Below are 22,928 nucleotides of genomic sequence, written 5' to 3'. Positions count from 1 at the left end.
GTTCGTGCACCTGTTTGTACTTTGTGGGCCTGTAAAAGTTCCCATCACACACCTGTCACATGATCTCTAATCTGCAAATGAGCCACCAATTTAGGCCCGCTGGTCTGGTCCAGGCGTTACCCGACAGGCAAGCTGGGTGTATGGCGACTGCTGCTTTATTGAAAAGATGCCTTTTAACTCTGAGGGAAGCGGCTCATGTGTTCCTCTTCATGGCCTTTATTCAAGTGTACAGATGTATTTGACTTGCTGATAACGCATAAAGTCAAACATGCCATAAACACGGCATATTTGTTATGCAATGCAGACCGGCAGCATTCCTCGTGTCAGGCCAGCGTCCCCAGCAGGCAATTTACTACTTTCCACACACAGGTGTGTCACAAATGGAAAATGTTAACCATTGGACTCACCCTCACCCTATCCCCACGAGGCGAACACACCTCGTGTGACAGCTGCTATTATCTATCCCCATGGGCATATGCACGCACACATGCACAAAAAGTTTGTGCCACAACGTTGAGCATAATGCTACTGAAAGGACAGCTAATACTAGGCTGCACCTGTAAATGCTGTTTTTTAAAGATCAGATAATTATGGCAAAGGACAGGCACAGAAACCAGTGCTGGGATCAGGACAGGGAGGGCCGGGCTGATGAATAACTGTGTCGACGCCACATTTTCCTGTTTCACAGCTAGCTCTGTAATTTATTCATACTCATTCATACTGCAGGGAAGTCAGCTCCTCTGCCGTCACTCAGGACAGAAGTGTGACTGACCGGCATCACCTGAGAGAAGCAGCTGTAAGTATGAACAATATGCAGTAAGAGCTGATCTAATGTGTTGTGGAAGAGACTGAAGGTATTCAATTTAAATAGCTATGAAGGAACAGCACCTTCTGACAGTCTGCAAATACAGCGTATGTACACATAGGCTGATTTATGAACATTCAGTGTAATCTAACCGGGTTTTTGGTGGCTGTTTTGCGCATGTATTTTTAAAACCTGGTTCAGTTTTGTGCTGGGGAACTTGTTTTTCCTCTAAACGAAAGCAGCTCTGGACCAGTAGTTAAGTTGATATGACTGCACGAACCATGTTTCCTGGTTATTGTTGGACTGAATGATGAGAGCTGCAGATAGTGTCAGGGCAGGCGTCACATCTGTGTGATGTTATTTAAATGTGTGCGCTCACTTTTAAGGCATTAAAAATGAGATAATGTGTTCATGTGTGAGTTTTAGAGCTGCTGCAGACAGATAGGCTAGCATCCCACTGCTTTCTGTTCTTATGCAAAGCTAACTAGCTTCTGGCTGTAGCTTCACATTGCAGGCCTCCTGTTTGTTGATTTTCCCTTGAGCAAGGCAGTAAATTGCTGCCGCTTCCAGAGTCACTCTCCTGGAGCCGAGCCTTTGTGTTTAGTTAGCATGCTAGCATATGTTTTCAGGTGCCAGTTCTTCATACTTTCATATTTAGTGTTAACCAAAGGGAGATTTACACTTCAGTAAAGTGTAAAGTTTAATTAGTTGTTAACAAATATTTACAGCCGTTAACTTCCGGCTAGCTGTTAGCTGTTTGCTAATATATGGCAGTTATGTTACAGCTAGTTTGTTGACATAAAAATGTTTGTTAACTATTGATTTCTATATCTCTAAAGTCATGACTTACTACAACATTTCACTTTATTTGTGAAACCTGATTCACAAATAATCCTCATTATTAACAACTAACCAAAACCACAGTCTGCCTTCGTGATGCTGGATCTTTGTTTTCATGTCATTAGTCTTGCAAAGCTGATCCGTACAGTCATTTTTCTGTTGAGGACGGTTTCGCGTAATTATGCGGATGGTTTCTGTGGGAAGTACGGGTGTGTCTGGTGTTTGTGTGTAGGTGAGAGAACAATGACGAACACACCAAGCACAACAAACAGTGCAGGGTGGATGAGTCCATGTGCATAGTTCCACATGATTAACAAAGACTTAGAAAATAGTCAGCTGATCACAGATAGAAATCTTTACATGTGCTTCCTCTATCAAAGGTCCTCCTGAGCAATTGATCACCTCACTTCCTTTTTTAATTTGTTTACTATTCTGCAGACAATGGCGTCCTCAGGCAACATGCTACCACAAAAACAGTTCCAGTGCACCGTCTGTCAGCAAGTGTTCACCGACCCGGTCACCCTTCCCTGCGGACACAACTTCTGCCGGGCCTGCATCCAGAATGTGTGGGACAGCAGTGAGGTCTGCCAGTGCCCCACATGTGACAAATCATTCACCCCCCGGCCTGAAATAAGCATCAACACAGCTTTCAAAGAGCTGGCGGACACATTTAAGAAGATAATAATCTGTTCGTCGGCCTCACCGCTGTCCGCAGCCAAACCGGGTGACGTGCTGTGCGACGTCTGCGCTGCGACGTCCCTGCAGGTGAGGGCCCTGAAGTCCTGCCTGGTGTGCCTGACCTCGTACTGTGAAACCCACCTGGAGCCTCACCAGAGGGTTGCCACCCTGAAGCTCCACAAGCTGATCGAGCCGGTGAGAAACCTGCAGGACAGGATGTGTAAGAGGCACGAGAGGCTGCTGGAGATGTTCTGCAGGGACGAACAGAAATGTGTTTGCAAGTTCTGCACCGAGACGGAGCACAAAGATCACCAGACTGTTACGACAGAGGAGGAGAGCGGGGCGAGAAAGGTGCATATTCAGTATCATACGGGTTTAGGCAATGTGGGAGAGCAAAATCAATCCATTTCCACCACAGGTGCCTTGATAATAATATTAATTATTAATCATCCCCTTGCACATCTTGAGGTAATGATGCAAGTCTGTCTCTCTATCTTTGGTGGTGGGAAATGTATAATATTCAGTGAAATCCTAAATATGGTCCAATTTCTGCATGTACGTGCACATCTAATTCCATGTCTACAGTCTGTCTTAAAGACTGAGTAACAGTCTAATTTGCTAACACTATTAATCTTGCAGTCTGCTACCTGAAGGTCTAAATTTCTGGTCTGCCTGTTCAGGTCCAGATGAAGACGACTGAGGAAGATTTTCAACAGATGATCCAGGATCGACTGAGGAAAGTGGAGGAGATCAAAAACTGCCTGAAGCTCAGCACAGTGAGTCCCAGTGGTCCTCAGTCTTCTTTGATCTGAGGGGCTTGTCCTGAAATGTCACATGGTGGTATGTCAACAAATGGTCTTTGCAAAGCTCTCCGCTTTAAGCTTCATTCAGACTTACTTGAATGCTACACAAAAACATGCAGCCCTCATCCGTTTTAATGGAGACTTTCCATTAGTGCAGGGTCATTAAAGGAAAAAAAGGCCAAGGTGCAGCAGTTGCCAATCAAATACATGCAAGTGCACATTCCTGGTAGATTATTTATTACATGCACGCTGTATTTCTTCTGTTTGCCTCATGGTCATCGTGATGAAAGATAAAATAGCTGCAGCCGCAGTGAGTTTCCACAGTTGTAAAATCCTGTCTCTGGGTATTATAAAGTTCACGCCGATAAGCTTTTATATGCATGTCTGTGAAGACTCTCGGTCATCCAGGTCATAGTTGTCAAGGACGGTTGAATCAAGGGCAACTGGACTTGGTTGCAGAAACTTGACATGGTCTGGTTGGGGAGTCCCAGGTTATTTAGGTCATGGTTACCACTTTCATGGTACATAATCATGTTCATATGTTTTTATCCTCGTCCAGATGAGTGCGGAGCAGGAGAGGAAGGAGAGCGACCGTCTCTTTACGTCTCTGATCGGCTCCATCGAGGAGAGACAAACTGAAGTCCGCGCAGAGATCAAGGAGAAGCAGAAGGCAGCTGAGAGGAGGTCCGAGGAGCTCATCGACGAGCTGCAGCGGGAAATCACTGAGCTGCAGAGCAGAAACGCTGAGCTGGAGGAGCTGAGGGACTCCGAGGACCATCTGCTCCTCTTGCAGGTTACAATCAACCTCAACCTGCGGTGACTGCAGGGGTTTTAAGGTTATTTAAGGTGTCAGAAGTCTGTTAAAGGAAAGAAATAGATCAAAAATGTATCTTTTGCTAACATGTTTTCAGGGTTTTTTTTTTTTTTCACCGTGATTAAGATGAAATTTCTTGTAATTGGTAGTTTCATGTTAAGATGGCAGAAAATATATATCATTTTGGCCTTTTTAGTCCAAAAATATTGGCTGTGGTTTAGAGAATCCTTCCTAAATCAATGTGCTACTCAAATTTATACAATAATATTCAGATTCTTCACTGTGTTCTTTCGTAGAGGTCGCCCTCTCTTATGTCATCTCCACCCACCAGGGAGTGGATGGAGATCAGCGTCCACCCTGAACTCTGTGTGGGAACGATGAGGAGAGCGCTCTCCAAAGTGGACAACACCCTGAAAAATGCACTGGACAGTCTGAAGAAAGAAGGTGAAGTGAGCTGAACCGGCACTCTGTACAGCAATCATCAAACATTAACATGTGACACCTGTTAATTCAGCCTTCACTATGAGCCATTGAAACTGCCATCGCTAATGGAACATTATCTTCTTGACAGAGATGAAGAAGATTCAGAAATATGAAGGTAAGACCTTTCACCTTTTAGCTGACTTAAAGGCAAGAACACGTAGAAGAAGAACGTGTAGTTTCACGGCTCTATGGCTCATGGAGGTGCAGTATTAGCAGCAGCAGTGGCAACAGCAGAGTGTAGTTTCCCTGTTGGTCATTTTTCCAAAGCTAATTCTTTGAGTGATGTGAAATTACAGGTTCGAGGTGTCTAAATCTTTTTAACCCGACGCAACCTGACGGGAAGTCGTCAATTTGGAAATGGGAAGACATTGGCAGGTGATTGGACGAACCATCTGACTAAAACCGTCTATCACAGGCTAACTAACCATATGATGTAGCAGGAGAGTGACACTCCTGCTGCATAAGCGAGCAGTTGCGCTGTCATCATGCCGAGGCCGCACACGCCTGTGGTTGTCAGTAGTTCCTCATAGGACGCTGAACAACTATGGTTCTGCCACAAGTGCAGAACTTGAAGCCTGGCAGGATGGGTTCTCGTAAATCCAGAAATGAACATTACATCTGTGAAATGATAAAGCATTGCAGCACTAACAGCACATTTTCAATTTAAGCATTTTCCAGTGATTTGTTTAAGATCTGTAGTGAACTAAAGAGAAATAAAACCAGCAGGGACCAGATAAATGTTTTCGATCCCAGTTTGTTCAGGATTACAGTCTGTGCTATAGCTGTAGGGTCACCGATCCGATCCTCCGACTAGACCTGGAGTATCAGGAAAAACACACAATAGCAGCAGAAGTAGATGTAAAGTGTTTGTATTTGCAGCAGATTTTGCATTAATTTAGCTTCTCTCCATGTAAACTGCCTAGTTGACGTGGTTTTAGACCCGGACACCGCCCATCCAAACATCATCCTGTCAGCTGATGGAAAGCAGGCGGGCCGCGGCGAGCTGCTGCACCTTGTGCCTGACAACCCCCAACGCTTCGACCCCGTCATCTGCGTCGTGGCCAAGAGAGGCTACCTGTCTGGGAGGTTCTACTTCCAGGTCAGCGTCTTGTTTCTTGATGGATTCATTTATTATAAATGCAGTTGCCGTGAGATGTTTTCATGTTCAGTGTTTCATGTTCTCTTGCATCGTCAATCAGGTTGCAGTGGGAACGAAGACCTTCTGGGACCTGGGTGTCGTCAGGGAGTCTGTCAACAGGAAGGGGATGATCACCTCCAAGCCGGAGAACGGCTACTGGACGGTGCGGCTGCGGAGCGGCAGCGAGTACCGCGCTTTGGACTCCCCCTCCGTCCTTCTTTCTCTAAAGGAGAAGCCACAGACTGTGGGAGTGTTTACGGATTACGAGGACGGCACTGTGTCGTTCTTTGACGTGGAGGCCGCGTCTCACATCTACACCTTCACTGGGTGCTTGTTCTCGGAGAGGGTCTTCCCCTTCTTCAGCCCGGGCGTCTGCGATGAAAGGAAGAATAAGGCGCCATTGATTATCACAGCTGTTAATCATGAGGCACAGGCTTGAGGATGAGCCTTTGAATGCACTTCAAGAACTGATCCAGTATTTAATAGTAAAGTATCTTGGTTTCTACTGTGCACACACAGTTGTCAAAGACTGTAATGTCCCACTCAACACAAGGTGTCATGACCTTTAACCTTTCCGACCATGATAGTATAGATGCTGCTCATGGATCGGGGTTCAGTGATGAGTGAAACTATGTTAGATATGAAGCAGCTCGCACCAGGCCAACATCGCAGGCTAAAGGCTAAAACACCAGCAGCTGCTTAAATCATTAAAACTTCTCCCAAACGTATTCTACTATAGGAAGTAGGCCAGTAGTCCTAATGGTAATAAACAGAGGCAAATATGAATCAGCAAAGATTTTAAAGCAACATTTTGGGTTTTTTTTGCCTCTTAAAATACACTCAATGTCATGAAGTTTGGTTTACTTTTAAAATGTTATGCGGGGTTGTTTGTGTTATTATGCACTGGATTGACCTCAAATTGCAATTGCCAATAAAATCAAAACTGTATTAAGTGATGTTTTTTTTTTGTAATTTAAGAAGAATTTGCATCCTAACCCCAAATCATGCCGTCATGAACATCTCTCCACAGGCTTAGGATAGCTTTGTACTGTGCATTTGCAATGCAGATTTTTAACTGAATTTAGACGCTACAGAGGCATTCGGGGGGGCTGATTTACCTTTATATTACAACTTTAACCTCAGTGATCAGTTAAGGTTATCACTCCTTCAAAAAAAAAAAAAGCAGAGTAATGCCTTGACAAGCATGACAGTCTATAGTGATTTGTTTTTGAAATAAGAAAGGAAAACTTATTTTACTCTTGGCCCAGAAACCTTTTCTGTTTTGCAAAAACTTTGCATCAGTCCGGACAGACATTCCACGTTTCCATGTGCTTTGCATTCTTAGAGGCCTTTTTCCAAACCATGCAAGGAGGACACAGTAGTTATAATTAAAATCAAATTATCAATTGTACATGCAATCTATTGTATTACGTTTTCTTTATCTATTGTTTATACATTCCCTGTGTGTGTAATGTGGAGGGGGCTACAGTTGCTTTTCATTCTGCAAATCTGTATAATGTGAAATGGAATAATAAAATAACTAATATCCATTTGGAAACTGAGCAGAAACTTGAAAAAAGGACCATCCTCTAGCAAGTTTACCAAATGTAGTAAGGCTGGTACAGGCAGCAGTGGTACTAGCAGCAGTTGCAGCCTGTGGCCGCTAGAGGCAGCCGCGCCTCCTCTCGCCTCTTGAGACTTGTACGTAAGGAAGGAAGGAGTAGCCTCTCTCCAAGATGGCGGCGACCATAGACAACAGCAATGCCGTTCAGGCGACAAAGAAAAAGCATCTCGGGATCCCCGAAGCTGTATTTGTGGTACGTACACCTTGGCACTTCTCTATTTGTCGCGTGTCTACGATGGGATAGGGCCGTTGAAAACACACTTTTGTACTTGGAGCCCGTTTGTGGGCGCGTCATGCTGGCTACGAGCTTCTTAGCTAAATTAGCAAGACAGCTAGCTCAGTTAATCCTGCTGTGTGTGCAGGCTGGGCGGCTGCTCCCGTCCATGTATGGACATTAGCGTGTCTGTGTGCTAGCGGCTTCTGATTTACAGTGTACCTCGTTTCCTCTTTGGGCTTTTTGGGGGTTTTAGTTAGCTACAGGTTAGCCAGTTAGCCTAGCTGAGAGCTGCTTTGCTAATGAAGCTCTTGCTGTCATTTGAAATAGCGTTAGCCTCTTCTCACATCTTCATTAACTTCATGTTAAGACGCAGTCCAACAATGGACACCGACTGTCAGACATAATTTATCATGGTGTCAAGTACAGGTTGGATAGTGTGTTCGTTTAAACAGTTGTTTAGCTGCAGGGAGTCAAAATGACCCTAATAATATGTAATCAACATCCTAATGCTGCCATGGCCCTTTTCAGGTTTGGGCTTGGGGCCCAGAAAGGGGTCCCAAGATAAATCTGAGGGGTCAAAAACGATTACAGAGCAACTATTTTTATAAAACGTATCGTTATTCCTTCGGGATTAGTCCATTGATGTCTTCTCCCATCAAGATCAAAGCTATACTAGTCGTTTTGTGAGCAGATGAACAAATCCTTGTGATATTTATAAAAGCATTTTGGTAACAGTTATTTTTATCATTTTATTATGCTGTTATTGTTCCATAATTCCAGCTCTGAAACATAATTGGGACATTTAATTGATAGAATTTGTTATTTATTCACAGGCTTGTTGATTGACTGTGACCGATTGTTTAGATTTATCCCCTTTTTTATGTGAAATGATGAATAATTTTCACGTGAGGCTTCTATTAATTCTCCAAACCCGATGTCCCCAGTCAAGCTAAAATGATCAATCAATTATCATATAAGTCGGTCACAAAATTGACATCAGATTTAGCCAACAAGATTGATAATTGATTAACAATATGAAGCATTTTCTAGGCGAAAATCTAAACAGTTTCCGCTTCTCAAATTGAATATTTACGTAGTTTTCTTCATGTTCTGTGATTAAAAAATATGTCAATATAACTAGAAAACATCAGTTTTGGATGAAGCAACTATTCTTCACACAGATCAAATGTTTAATAGGGGTAGGAAAATCTAATATAAGAGATGCAGCTGTAAATAATGTGGAATCTCAAGCCTAAAAGGTTGTGAATTACTGATGTAGGCTGGTGATGTAGAGCCAGACCGAGCACAGCAGCACAGATGAGCTCAAAATGTTCGAGTTCATTTGAAAACAGTGTTGCAGTAACATAGTTTGTCCACCAGAGGGCATTGACTCTACGTTTCCTGCCACTGGACATTTGCCACAAGCCTTTAAAAAAAGGTTAATGTTTATTGTAAAAGAGCAATGATCAGCGGATGTGTTGTTACTGAATGTTCATCACTCAAATGTCTCGGCTCACCGCTCGCTCTCTGTCCTCTGCCGGACCTCACAGGAGGACGTCGACTCTTTTATGAAGCAGCCGGGCAACGAGACGGCAGATGCAGTGCTGAGGAAGCTGGACGAGCACTACCAGAAATATAAATACATGGAGCTCAACCTGTCTCAAAAGAAAATCAGGTAACGCCGGCGAATAGGGCGTGTCCCCAGGCGTCTCTGAGTTCACTGCGTCCTTTTGGATTTTGAAGTGTCGCATTATTCGCCTGCTGTTTTGATTTTAAGAGGAAATATCACACCAGTCTAAATTCATCATTGTTTCAGGGAACTCTGGTGATTTATTTTTTTTTTATCCTGTGCCGTGTGCTGAAAACTCTACGTCTAAGTAACATCGCTGAATTAATGCCGTCCTTTCTTCTCTTGACACGTAGGTTGAAAGGCCAGATCCCACAAATCACACAGACACTAGAAATCCTCCGACACATGCAGAAGAAAAAGGTGTGTGTCGTCTTTGTGGAGCAGCACTGAAGCGCTACGGAAAACTGACTTTAATACCAGAAAATCTGGCAGCTAGTTGTCACAAACCTGTAGATTTTCCAACAAGGGATGCAGTTAAATCTCGCAAAACGGCACCCACACGCAACATTACGATATAAAGAAGCATTTTGATGAATATCACAGTATCATCAATATTTCTGATGGACTTCCTTTAAGCTTAAAACTCCCACTTATGACATAAAGTTTGACAGAAAGTGAATAACAGGGGACTTTAGACCAGTTCGCTGAAATGTTTTTGTCCTCCCAGGACACCACAGATCCCATGGAGACACACTTCCTATTGGCCGACAATGTTTACTGCAGGGCTTCAGTGCCACCCACCGACAAAGTCTGCCTATGGTTAGGGGTGAGTAGAGCTCGGATTACATCTGATTCATTGACGGTCTGTAGTGTTTAATCACAGAAACATGCCAGAGACATTTTATGGACATGAATAAAAAAGCAAAATGGAATATTTGGACTTCTACGTCCTTCAAAAAGACCCTGAAGAATGATGAAAAGAAAGACCATAATTCCAGTCCTCTTTACATCTTTGCCCCCCCAAAGGCTAACGTCATGTTAGAGTACGACATCGATGAAGCTCAGGCTCTCCTAGAGAAGAACCTATCCACAGCCTCCCGTAACCTGGAGACGCTGGAGGACGATCTGGATTTCCTGCGAGACCAGTTCACCACCACCGAAGTCAGTATCCTTCCACCGTGGTGACCACACAGGTCACTGGTTTTGAGAAGACGCCCTCACCAGCGTCAAATTGCGCAGACGACAACAGGAAGTGTTTCCAGGGGACACTAAAGGGTGATGCGCAGGCCTGGACGCGCTTGTTATCCCACCAAAGGTGATTTTCTAACAACAGCCGACTCCAGTAACGTCTGGAGTCGGCGACAGGCGTGGCCCAGCGGCGTGCGTCACTTTTTAGTGTCCCCTGGAAACAGTTTGCATTGTTGTTTGCGCTACTTGCAACGTTTTCTTGCTTTGCTCGTGTTTTGTCTGTTTGCTGATGTTTTCAACAAATGGTAAGAAACACAAAATGAACAGGTCAAAAAGTGTTTGAGTGTGAAGCCAGAGGGATGTTTGAAGATTTCCTCTGAAGAGCTGCTCATCCAGATTTACAGCTGCCTCGCGAGAAACTCGAGTCACACGGGAAAACACGTCAAAGCTGTTCGTCCAGCACCTTAACTATCTGACTGACCCTCTGAGGACTTGATGTTTCTGTGTATTGATTAATCGCAGCTAATCGACCTCATGCATAGTTTGCATTGGTTTTATTAGACCGCTGTTTGGTTAAGGCAGCAAAGTGAAATGTTTCCATGTGGATGTTATTCAGCATGTTCTTGTATCACAAATAGATTCAGACACCTCCAGCTTCAACACAATGTCAGATACAGTATAAAATAAAAATGGTGGCCTGCCGCTGCTTTTCTTTAACTCATTGCTCCCTCAGACATGGCACGAGTCTACAACTGGGACGTGAAGAGAAGGAGCAAAGAAAACCTCCTCAAGTCAGCAGACAAGTCTTAATATCGACAGCACGGCGTCCACATCCCCTCCTGCTAACTATCGCCCCCTTAGTCAGAAACAAACGGACACCCGACCCCCAAATCATTTGTATGTTCAGCCCGGAGCTCGGCGGACTCGAGGCGCCTCTCAGACGTCTCTTTTGTGAGCTGAGCGAAGGCGTGCGGGCTTCACCACTCTGCGTTCGAACACCCGGCCCTCGGTCACGTCGAGCTCAGACTTCCACCACTTCTGTTTTCTGTTGATTTCTTACTTTTTAAAGTATTTTTTCAAGTAAAAACTAACAAAAAAACAAAGGCAACGAGGCAATTTTTGTATTCTTTTTGATGATTTCGGTATGTTATCTTTGGCAGATCGTGAGTGAGGGTTCTCCATTCGTCTCTTCCTCTCTGCGTTTTCCCTCCTGACTCACCTGCACTTGTGTTTGTTTTGTTTTCTTTCTCAACCTGCAGCGACGTTCACGCGTGGGAGTTTTTACATGAGTTGTTCATTCTTGAAACGCACAGTTGCCGTCATGCTCGGTAGAACCAGGCTTGTGGGATGATCGCAGCAGAAGAATGCAGAATAAAAGTCGGACTTTTAGGAGTTCAGAGGGATCAAATGTAGACCTGCTCCTCCTCCTCCTCCTCCTCCTCCTCCTCCTCCTCCTCCTCCTCCTCCTCCTCCTCCTCCTCCTCCGTCCCTTGACTTTCCACACTCAACCATCTCTTCCTCTCCTCTCCGCTTCCTCCTCCTCCTCCTCCCCTTCTAGCCACTGCTCTGTCTGTATTTATTTGTCTCTCACTGTATTCATTAAACAATGAATGAAGTAAAAGAAGAACATTTGGACAAAGAGGTGAGACGTGTACCTGCAGCTCTGTGTCTTTATTCTTCTTCTTCTCCTCATGAGAACTCCGAACAGGCAGGTCAGAAAAGTTGTTTGGAGTCAAGTGCTGAATGAGAGCGACAGATGAGTATCATGTGTTTACAGAGAAGATGGACGATATGGAGGACCACAGGTGTGGAAATGATTAGAAACTATTTTACTAATTGATACCAGATTGGAAAATAAACAGGAACTTATAAAATATTTGACAAATGCATGAATAGATTACATGACTAAACTGATATATTGACCGATTTTATGAAAATGCCTTTCTAATCTGACCTGTGTATTGAGGGATTAATGTATTTGTAAATTTGTTGAACAATTCTTTTCATCGTCCCTTTAAAAATCAATGGATGAACAACAAGCTTCAGTTATCCCTTTGACCCTCGCGGGCCTCCATAGGAGGCTGCAGCAGCTTTATCAACTCGTTCGCTGAGGGATTTGAACTCAGTGCGTTTGTGCAGTTACGCACGCGAGCGGCTGACAGGTGCTTCCACCCAGTGTTAACAGGTGGAACTACAGCACCGCGCGTGACAGCCGATTGGGCAAGGAGTGGGACTGCTGGACGAACACAACAGAGGATATTTACTCAACCACTGCACAGATTGAAGGTACTTAGTTTCCATTTTATGCTGTTTTATCCTTCTGCTCCACTACATCTCAGAGGCAACTATTGAACTTTTCACCCCTCTAAGATCAGACTTTATTGATCCCACGGTGGGGAAGTTAAATCTTTACAGCCAGCAAGTGTTAGAAAAAGCAAAAACAGTCGCACAAAAGGGTCCAGATAAAAAAGTGCGCAGGATACAAAACTGAAAAACAACTATATGAACATTATGTACAGATTATAAAAATACTACTGCCCATAAAAAGCACTATTGCCAGTATTGTTAGGAGAAAAGCTCCTGGTGACATGTTGGTGTGACAGCTGCTGGGATGAAGGACCCAGTCCTGTAAGCGAGCTCAGCATTTCTTAGTTTTTGGTCAATTCTGCATTTTATACCTTGTTGGCTCAGATAAGTTGAATATAACCTGTGTAAACATTGACCAGTTGTAAGTATTAGAACTGGAAGAAGTTCCTGAAACATGAAAAATACAATTTACAAATTTATTGTGTAATTTATAGTGTGGGAGAAACCGGAGCACCCGGAGAAAACCCGTATGGACAATCAAGTCTTACAAAGTAAGAATTGAAAAGGCAATCAAGATGGAAATGACGAACCATCCCAGAAGTATGCCTATGCTTATGAGCAGATACTTCAATGCAGCTATACAGGAACCGCGGATGGTTCCCTTCTTCTTCGCTTCCCTCACATGGAAATCCCGGATGCAGTCCTGCAGAGTCTGGACGACGGTCGCGTCCACAGCTGGATCCTCTAGTTTGATGAGAGCCTCCAGCTGCAGCCCGCTGCCGAACTTCTTCTTCAGGCCTTTGATCACAGTCTTGCACAGCTTCCTGGTGGTGTTGAGATCCGGACAGACGAAGTTTGTGATGTTGGACAGACCCTCCATCGTTTTGTCTCGGAGTCTCTTGATGTGCGTGGTCCACTCCTCATCGCTGCGTTCCTTCAAGGCGCCGCACTTCATCAACACTCTGGCCGTCAGCAGGGTGACGAAGAGCCTGAGCTCCTGTCCCCCCTCCTCAGGTGTGGCCTCTCCGGTGGAGGATGGGGGGGTGGCGGGGGTCCGGGACTCCCGTTCCCCCTCCTCAGGTGTGGCCTCTCCGGTGGAGGATGGGGGGGTGGCGGGGGTCCGGGACTCCCGTTCCCCCTCCTCAGGTGTGGCCTCTCCGGTGGAGGATGGGGGGGTGGCGGGGGTCCGGGACTCCCGTTCCCCCTCCTCAGGTGTGGCCTCTCCGGTGGAGGATGGGGGGGTGGCGGGGGTCCGGGACTCCCGTTCCCCCTCCTCAGGTGTGGCCTCTGCGGCGGGGGGTGGGGGGGTGGCGGGGGGGTGGGGCTCCTGTCCCTCTTCGGGTGCGGACCCCCCAGCAGAGGCTGGAGGGATCTCAGGAGACGTGGATCTCGGCTCAACCATGGTGAGCTCAGAAAATGTTGTGTCCTCAGAAATGTTCTCCATGTCTTTAGTGTCTGTGGTGATTGTGTTCAGGTTCCTCACGAGTTTCTGCTTCTGACGTTGCCTTTGATTCGTACTGGTCTCGATCGTTCAGCGCTCTGTGCTGTGAGACCTGATCCTGACTCTTATAGGCTGAGCGGCTTTGATGTGTTTACAGTCTAAAGTCGCGCTTTGGTGCTCCGTGACGTCACGCACATGCGCGCGCATGCACAGGTGCGCGTTCTCTTCCAAACACAGCACTAAAAAATGAAATACTTCATTCATTGAAAGTGACAATAATGATCAAACTCTTCACCAGCATCCTCAGGGTGGAAACGGCGGAACAGATACTTTGACTTCAGTAAAAGTACCAGTGGAACAGTGTAAAAATACTCTGTTACAAGTAAAAGTCCTGCATTCAACATCACACCTCAGTAAAAGTACACAGGTAATATCAGCAAAATGTACTTAAATGTTTACATGTGGATGTTATTCAGTCGATTCTTTTGTCACAAATGGATTGTGAAGCAAGTCCTGTTTGCACACTTCAATGTTTATTTGATTTTAATGTTAATAAACTATATTAACGATCGAAAGTTTAACGAATGAACCGTCAGTCATTATCAGGAAACTTCAAACTGTCAGATCACATGTCGAGATAAATGTTGATCACTCTGGACAAGTTATGGTGAAAATACTTGTTATTTAAGTTTGCAATAACTGCAAACTACAATATGAAATGAATGAAAAGCTTCAGTTATCCCTTTGACCCTCGCGGGCCTCCATAGGAGGCTGCAGCAGCTTTATCAACTGTTCGGCGCAGTGAAAAGTAAGCGGACCTCCGCTGTGTCACATGTTGCTCAAGTGCTGCAGATCATCTTCCTCTCAGCTCATCCCTCCTCTTCTGTCTCCTGCAGCTTTGTCTCACATTTTTCCCTCTTCCCCCAAACTGTCACCGTTTCCCGCAGCGAGCGGAGGAAACGCTGAGGGATTTGAACTCAGTGCGTTTGTGCAGTTACGCACGCGAGCGGCTGACAGGTGCTTCCACCCAGTGTTAACAGGTGGAACTACAGCACCGCGCGTGACAGCCGATTGGGCAAGGAGTGGGACTGCTGGACGAACACAACAGAGGATATTTACTCAACCACTGCACAGATTGAAGGTACTTAGTTTCCATTTTATGCTGTTTTATCCTTCTGCTCCACTACATCTCAGAGGCAACTATTGAACTTTTCACCCCTCTAAGATCAGACTTTATTGATCCCACGGTGGGGAAGTTAAATCTTTACAGCCAGCAAGTGTTAGAAAAAGCAAAAACAGTCGCACAAAAGGGTCCAGATAAAAAAGTGCGCAGGATACAAAACTGAAAAACAACTATATGAACATTATGTACAGATTATAAAAATACTACTGCCCATAAAAAGCACTATTGCCAGTATTGTTAGGAGAAAAGCTCCTGGTGACATGTTGGTGTGACAGCTGCTGGGATGAAGGACCCAGTCCTGTAAGCGAGCTCAGCATTTCTTAGTTTTTGGTCAATTCTGCATTTTATACCTTGTTGGCTCAGATAAGTTGAATATAACCTGTGTAAACATTGACCAGTTGTATTAGAACTGGAAGAAGTTCCTGAAACATGAAAAATACAATTTACAAATGTATTGTGTAATTTATAGTGTGGGAGAAACCGGAGCACCCGGAGAAAACCCGTATGGACAATCAAGTCTTACAAAGTAAGAATTGAAAAAGCAATCATGATGGAAAAGACGAACCATCCCAGAAGTATGCCTATGCTTATGAGCAGATACTTCAATGCAGCTCTACAGTAACGGCGGATGGTTCCCTTCTTCTTCGCTTCCCTCACATGGAAATCCCGGATGCAGTCCTGCAGAGTCTGGACGACGGTCGCGTCCACAGCTGGATCCTCTAGTTTGATAAGAGCCTCCAGCTGCAGCCCGCTGTCGAACTTCTTCTTCAGGCCTTTGATCACAGTCTTGCACAGCTTCCTGGTGGTGTCGAAATCCGGACAGACGAAGTTTGTGATGTCGGACAGACCCTCCATCGTTTTGTCTCGGAGTCTCTTGATGTGCGTGGTCCACTCCTCATCGCTGCGTTCCTTCAAGGCGCCGCACTTCCTCAACACTCTGGCCGTCAGCAGGGTGACGAAGAGCCTGAGCTCCCGTTCCCCCTCCTCGGGTGTGGCCTCTCCGGTGGAGGATGGGGGGGTGGCGGGGGTCCGGGACTCCCGTTCCCCCTCCTCAGGTGTGGCCTCTCCGGTGGAGGATGGGGGGGTGGCGGGGGTCTGGGACTCCCGATCCCCCTCCTCGGGTGTGGCCTCTCCGGTGGAGGATGGGGGGGTGGCGGGGGGCTGGGGCTCCCGATCCCCCTCCTCGGGTGTGGCCTCTGCGGCGGGGGGTGGGGGGGTGGCGGGCGGCTGGGGCTCCTGTCCCTCTTCAGTTGTGGGTCCCCAAGCAGAGGCTGGAGGGATCTTAGGAGACGTGGATCTAAAAGGCTCAACCATGGTGACCTCAGAAAATGTTGTGTCCTCAGAAATGTTCTCCATGTCTTTAGTGTCTGTGGTGATTGTGTTCAGGTTCCTCACGAGTTTCTGCTTCTGACGTTGCCTTTGATTCGTACTGGTCTCCATCGTTCAGCGCTCTGTGCTGTGAGACCTGATCCTGACTCTTATAGGCTGAGCGGCTTTGATGTCTTTACAGTCTAAAGTCGCGCTTTTGTGCTCCGTGACGTCACGCACATGCGCGCGCATGCACAGGTGCGCGTTCTCCTCCAAACACAGCACTAAAAAATGAAATACTTCATTCATTAAAAGTGACAATAATGATCAAACTCTTCACCAGCATCCTCAGGGTGGAAACGGCGGAACGGATACTTTGACTTCAGTAAAAGTACCAGTGGAACAGTGTAAAAATACTCTGTTACAAGTAAAAGTCCTGCATTCAACATCACACCTCAGTAAAAGTACACAGGTAATATCAGCAAAATGTACTTAAATGTTTACATGTGGATGTTATTCAGTCGATTCTTTTGTCACAAATGGATTGTGAAGCAAGTCCTGTTTGCACACTTCAATGTTTATTTGATTTTAATGTTAATAAACTATATTAACGATAGAAAGTTTAACGAATGAACCGTCAGTCATTATCAGGAAACTTCAAACTGGCAGATCACATGTCGAGATAAATGTTGATCACTCTGGACAAGTTATGGTGAAAATACTTTTTATTTAAGTTTGCAATAACTGGAAACTACAATATGAAATGAATGAAAAGCTTCAGTTATCCCTTTGACCCTCGCGGGCCTCCATAGGAGGCTGCAGCAGCTTTATCAACTCGTTAATGCTGCTGCACTATCAAAAAGGGTCAAGTATGGAAAGTTGGTGTCAAATGTCTGCTGGGATTCTCAGTCAGGTGTCAAAGCAGGTGTTTCTTTGGAGCAGCAGCTGGAGCTTCAGAGGGAAGCGTTTCCTCCAGGAACCTGAGCCAAACATCAGCGCTGCCATGCAGGATGAAGGAGCGACCGCACGGGCTCAAAATGCTGTGCTCTTGTTCTTTAAGTGTAGTATATTGCAGGAAAATGTCCCCTGTCAGTGTTTTTTTTTTTTTTTAAATTCTATCACGTTCACACTGGGTGGAAGCACCTGTCAGCCGCTCGCGTGCGTAACTGCACAAACGCACTGAGTTCAAATCCCTCAGCGAACGAGTTGATAAAGCTGCTGCAGCCTCCTATGGAGGCCCGCGAGGGTCAAAGGGATAACTGAAGCTTGTTGTTCATCCATTGATATTTAAAGGGACGATGAAAAGAACTGTTCAACAAATTTACAAATACATTAATCCCTCAATACACAGGTCAGATTAGAAAGGCATTTTCATAAAATCAGTCAATATATCAGTTTAGTCATTTAATCTATTCATGCATTTGTCAAATATTTTATAAGTTCCTGTTTATTTTCCAAGCTGGTATCAATTAGTAAAATAGTTTCTAATCATTTCCACACCTGTGGTCCTCCATATCGTCCATCTTCTCTGTAAACACATGATACTCATCTGTCGCTCTCATTCAGCACTTGACTCCAAACAACTTTTCTGACCTGCCTGTTTGGAGTTCTCATGAGGAGAAGAAGAAGAATAAAGACACAGAGCTGCAGGTACACGTCTCACCTCTTTGTCCAAATGTTCTTCTTTTACTTCATTCATTGTTTAATGAATACAGTGAGAGACAAATAAATACAGGCAGAGCAGTGGCTAGAAGGGGAGGAGGAGGAGGAGGAAGCGGAGAGGAGAGGAAGAGATGGTTGAGTGTGGAAAGTCAAGGGACGGAGGAGGAGGAGGAGGAGGAGGAGGAGGAGGAGCAGGTCTACATTTGATCCCTCTGAACTCCTAAAAGTCCGACTTTTATTCTGCATTCTTCTGCTGCGATCATCCCACAAGCCTGGTTCTACCGAGCATGACGGCAACTGTGCGTTTCAAGAATGAACAACTCATGTAAAAACTCCCACGCGTGAACGTCGCTGCAGGTTGAGAAAGAAAACAAAACAAACACAAGTGCAGGTGAGTCAGGAGGGAAAACGCAGAGAGGAAGAGACGAATGGAGGGAGCCCTCACTGAGCTGCTGCAGCCTCCTATGGAGGCCCGCGAGGGTCAAAGGGATAACTGAAGCTTTTCATTCATTTCATATTGTAGTTTGCAGTTATTGCAAACTTAAATAAAAAGTATTTTCACCATAACTTGGCCAGAGTGATCAACATTTATCTCGACATGTGATCTGCCAGTTTGAAGTTTCCTGATAATGACTGACGGTTCATTCGTTAAACTTTCGATCGTTAATATAGTTTATTAACATTAAAATCAAATAAACATTGAAGTGTGCAAACAGGACTTGCTTCACAATCCATTTGTGACAAAAGAATCGACTGAATAACATCCACATGTAAACATTTAAGTACATTTTGCTGATATTACCTGTGTACTTTTACTGAGGTGTGATGTTGAATGCAGGACTTTTACTTGTAACAGAGTATTTTTACACTGTTCCACTGGTACTTTTACTGAAGTCAAAGTATCTGTTCCGCCGTTTCCACCCTGAGGATGCTGGTGAAGAGTTTGATCATTATTGTCACTTTCAATGAATGAAGTATTTCATTTTTTAGTGCTGTGTTTGGAAGAGAACGCGCACCTGTGCATGCGCGCGCATGTGCGTGACGTCACGGAGCACCAAAGCGCGACTTTAGACTGTAAAGACATCAAAGCCGCTCAGCCTATAAGAGTCAGGATCAGGTCTCACAGCACAGAGCGCTGAACGATCGAGACCAGTACGAATCAAAGGCAACGTCAGAAGCAGAAACTCGTGAGGAACCTGAACACAATCACCACAGACACTAAAGACATGGAGAACATTTCTGAGGACACAACATTTTCTGAGCTCACCATGGTTGAGCCGAGATCCACGTCTCCTGATATCCCTCCAGCCTCTGCTGGGGGGTCCGCACCCGAAGAGGGACAGGAGCCCCACCCCCCCGCCACCCCCCCACCCCCCGCCGCAGAGGCCACACCTGAGGAGGGGGAACGGGAGTCCCGGACCCCCGCCACCCCCCCATCCTCCACCGGAGAGGCCACACCTGAGGAGGGGGAACGGGAGTCCCGGACCCCCGCCACCCCCCCATCCTCCACCGGAGAGGCCACACCTGAGGAGGGGGAATGGGAGTCCCGGACCCCCGCCACCCCCCCATCCTCCACCGGAGAGGCCACACCCGAGGAGGGGGGACAGGAGCTCAGGCTCTTCGTCACCCTGCTGACGGCCAGAGTGTTGATGAAGTGCGGCGCCTTGAAGGAACGCAGCGATGAGGAGTGGACCACGCACATCAAGAGACTCCGAGACAAAACGATGGAGGGTCTGTCCAACATCACAAACTTCGTCTGTCCGGATCTCAAGACCACCAGGAAGCTGTGCAAGACTGTGATCAAAGGCCTGAAGAAGAAGTTCGGCAGCGGGCTGCAGCTGGAGGCTCTTATCAAACTAGAGGATCCAGCTGTGGACGCGACCGTCGTCCAGACTCTGCAGGACTGCATCCGGGATTTCCATGTGAGGGAAGCGAAGAAGAAGGGAACCATCCGCGGTTCCTGTATAGCTGCATTGAAGTATCTGCTCATAAGCATAGGCATACTTCTGGGATGGTTCGTCATTTCCATCTTGATTGCCTTTTCAATTCTTACTTTGTAAGACTTGATTGTCCATACGGGTTTTCTCCGGGTGCTCCGGTTTCTCCCACACTATAAATTACACAATAAATTTGTAAATTGTATTTTTCATGTTTCAGGAACTTCTTCCAGTTCTAATACAACTGGTCCATGTTTACACAGGTTATATTCAACTTATCTGAGCCAACAAGGTATAAAATGCAGAATTGACCAAAAACTAAGAAATGCTGAGCTCGCTTACAGGACTGGGTCCTTCATCCCAGCAGCTGTCACACCAACATGTCACCAGGAGCTTTTCTCCTAACAATACTGGCAATAGTGCTTTTTATGGGCAGTAGTATTTTTATAATCTGTACATAATGTTCATATAGTTGTTTTTCAGTTTTGTGTCCTGCGCACTTTTTTATCTGGACCCTTTTGTGCGACTGTTTTTGCTTTTTCTAACACTTGCTGGCTGTAAAGATTTAACTTCCCCACCGTGGGATCAATAAAGTCTGATCTTAGAGGGGTGAAAAGTTCAATAGTTGCCTCTGAGATGTAGTGGAGCAGAAGGATAAAACAGCATAAAATGGAAACTAAGTACCTTCAATCTGTGCAGTGGTTGAGTAAATATCCTCTGTTGTGTTCGTCCAGCAGTCCCACTCCTTGCCCAATCGGCTGTCACGCGCGGTGCTGTAGTTCCACCTGTTAACACTGGGTGGAAGCACCTGTCAGCTGCTCGCGTGCGTAACTGCACAAACGCACTGAGTTCAAATCCCTCAGCGTTTCCTCCGCTCGCTGCGGGAAACGGTGACAGTTTGGGGGAAGAGGGAAAAATGTGAGACAAAGCTGCAGGAGACAGAAGAGGAGGGATGAGCTGAGAGGAAGATGATCTGCAGCACTTGAGCAACATGTGACACAGCGGAGGTCCGCTTACTTTTCACTGCGCCGAACAGTTGATAAAGCTGCTGCAGCCTCCTATGGAGGCCCGCGAGGGTCAAAGGGATAACTGAAGCTTTTCATTCATTTCATATTGTAGTTTCCAGTTATTGCAAACTTAAATAACAAGTATTCTCACCATAACTTGTCCAGAGTGATCAACATTTATCTCGACATGTGATCTGCCAGTTTGAAGTTTCCTGATAATGACTGACGGTTCATTCGTTAAACTTTCTATCGTTAATATAGTTTATTAACATTAAAATCAAATAAACATTGAAGTGTGCAAACAGGACTTGCTTCACAATCCATTTGTGACAAAAGAATCGACTGAATAACATCCACATGTAAACATTTAAGTACATTTTGCTGATATTACCTGTGTACTTTTACTGAGGTGTGATGTTGAATGCAGGACTTTTACTTGTAACAGAGTATTTTTACACTGTTCCACTGGTACTTTTACTGAAGTCAAAGTATCTGTTCCGCCGTTTCCACCCTGAGGATGCTGGTGAAGAGTTTGATCATTATTGTCACTTTCAATGAATGAAGTATTTCATTTTTTAGTGCTGTGTTTGGAAGAGAACGCGCACCTGTGCATGCGCGCGCATGTGCGTGACGTCACGGAGCACCAAAGCGCGACTTTAGACTGTAAAGACATCAAAGCCGCTCAGCCTATAAGAGTCAGGATCAGGTCTCACAGCACAGAGCGCTGAACGATCGAGACCAGTACGAATCAAAGGCAACGTCAGAAGCAGAAACTCGTGAGGAACCTGAACACAATCACCACAGACACTAAAGACATGGAGAACATTTCTGAGGACACAACATTTTCTGAGCTCACCATGGTTGAGCCGAGATCCACGTCTCCTGATATCCCTCCAGCCTCTGCTGGGGGGTCCGCACCCGAAGAGGGACAGGAGCCCCACCCCCCCGCCACCCCCCCACCCCCCGCCGCAGAGGCCACACCTGAGGGGGGGGAACGGGAGTCCCGGACCCCCGCCACCCCCCCATCCTCCACCGGAGAGGCCACACCTGAGGAGGGGGAACGGGAGTCCCGGACCCCCGCCACCCCCCCATCCTCCACCGGAGAGGCCAAACCTGAGGAGGGGGAATGGGAGTCCCGGACCCCCGCCACCCCCCCATCCTCCACCGGAGAGGCCACACCCGAGGAGGGGGGACAGGAGCTCAGGCTCTTCGTCACCCTGCTGACGGCCAGAGTGTTGATGAAGTGCGGCGCCTTGAAGGAACGCAGCGATGAGGAGTGGACCACGCACATCAAGAGACTCCGAGACAAAACGATGGAGGGTCTGTCCAACATCACAAACTTCGTCTGTCCGGATCTCAAGACCACCAGGAAGCTGTGCAAGACTGTGATCAAAGGCCTGAAGAAGAAGTTCGGCAGCGGGCTGCAGCTGGAGGCTCTTATCAAACTAGAGGATCCAGCTGTGGACGCGACCGTCGTCCAGACTCTGCAGGACTGCATCCGGGATTTCCATGTGAGGGAAGCGAAGAAGAAGGGAACCATCCGCGGTTCCTGTATAGCTGCATTGAAGTATCTGCTCATAAGCATAGGCATACTTCTGGGATGGTTCGTCATTTCCATCTTGATTGCCTTTTCAATTCTTACTTTGTAAGACTTGATTGTCCATACGGGTTTTCTCCGGGTGCTCCGGTTTCTCCCACACTATAAATTACACAATAAATTTGTAAATTGTATTTTTCATGTTTCAGGAACTTCTTCCAGTTCTAATACAACTGGTCCATGTTTACACAGGTTATATTCAACTTATCTGAGCCAACAAGGTATAAAATGCAGAATTGACCAAAAACTAAGAAATGCTGAGCTCGCTTACAGGACTGGGTCCTTCATCCCAGCAGCTGTCACACCAACATGTCACCAGGAGCTTT

The 22,928-nt window shown here is 46.0% G+C and overlaps 3 protein-coding genes across 3 annotated transcripts in view; 2 read left to right on the top strand and 1 right to left on the bottom strand.

Annotated features, from left to right (window-relative positions):
• The window catches only part of khnyn (KH and NYN domain containing), a 133,983-nt gene that overhangs the window by 59,259 nt on the left and 51,796 nt on the right, over nucleotides 1–22,928 (bottom strand). The window lies entirely within an intron of this gene.
• LOC139351207 (E3 ubiquitin-protein ligase TRIM39-like) lies at nucleotides 760–6,009 on the top strand. The gene is made up of 8 exons (XM_070992983.1): nucleotides 760–796; nucleotides 2,084–2,674; nucleotides 3,004–3,099; nucleotides 3,686–3,919; nucleotides 4,237–4,384; nucleotides 4,512–4,538; nucleotides 5,347–5,522; nucleotides 5,623–6,009. The coding sequence occupies exons 2-8, from the start codon at nucleotides 2,087–2,089 to the stop codon at nucleotides 5,998–6,000; spliced, it is 1,647 nt and encodes a 548-aa protein (XP_070849084.1). The 5' UTR covers nucleotides 760–796; nucleotides 2,084–2,086; the 3' UTR covers nucleotides 6,001–6,009.
• vbp1 (von Hippel-Lindau binding protein 1) lies at nucleotides 7,276–11,814 on the top strand. The gene is made up of 6 exons (XM_070993266.1): nucleotides 7,276–7,378; nucleotides 8,953–9,077; nucleotides 9,326–9,392; nucleotides 9,700–9,798; nucleotides 9,999–10,137; nucleotides 10,894–11,814. The coding sequence occupies exons 1-6, from the start codon at nucleotides 7,298–7,300 to the stop codon at nucleotides 10,968–10,970; spliced, it is 588 nt and encodes a 195-aa protein (XP_070849367.1). The 5' UTR covers nucleotides 7,276–7,297; the 3' UTR covers nucleotides 10,971–11,814.

Source organism: Chaetodon trifascialis, chromosome 23 (assembly GCF_039877785.1).
Source record: "Chaetodon trifascialis isolate fChaTrf1 chromosome 23, fChaTrf1.hap1, whole genome shotgun sequence".
NCBI lineage: Eukaryota > Metazoa > Chordata > Actinopteri > Chaetodontiformes > Chaetodontidae > Chaetodon > Chaetodon trifascialis.
The sequence above is the reverse complement of the archived record's forward strand: the minus strand, read 5'-3'. Positions and strand labels throughout refer to the sequence as shown.

Coding starts and splice junctions, on each gene's coding strand:
- LOC139351207 (XM_070992983.1), top strand. CDS start 2,087: ATGGCGTCCTCAGGCAACATGCTACCACAAAAACAGTTCCAGTGCACC. Junction 3,100..3,685: donor ACTGCCTGAAGCTCAGCACA/GTGAGTCCCAGT, acceptor ATCCTCGTCCAG/ATGAGTGCGGAGCAGGAGAG. Junction 4,385..4,511: donor GGACAGTCTGAAGAAAGAAG/GTGAAGTGAGCT, acceptor TCTTCTTGACAG/AGATGAAGAAGATTCAGAAA.
- vbp1 (XM_070993266.1), top strand. CDS start 7,298: ATGGCGGCGACCATAGACAACAGCAATGCCGTTCAGGCGACAAAGAAA. Junction 9,078..9,325: donor CTGTCTCAAAAGAAAATCAG/GTAACGCCGGCG, acceptor CTTGACACGTAG/GTTGAAAGGCCAGATCCCAC. Junction 9,799..9,998: donor AAGTCTGCCTATGGTTAGGG/GTGAGTAGAGCT, acceptor GCCCCCCCAAAG/GCTAACGTCATGTTAGAGTA.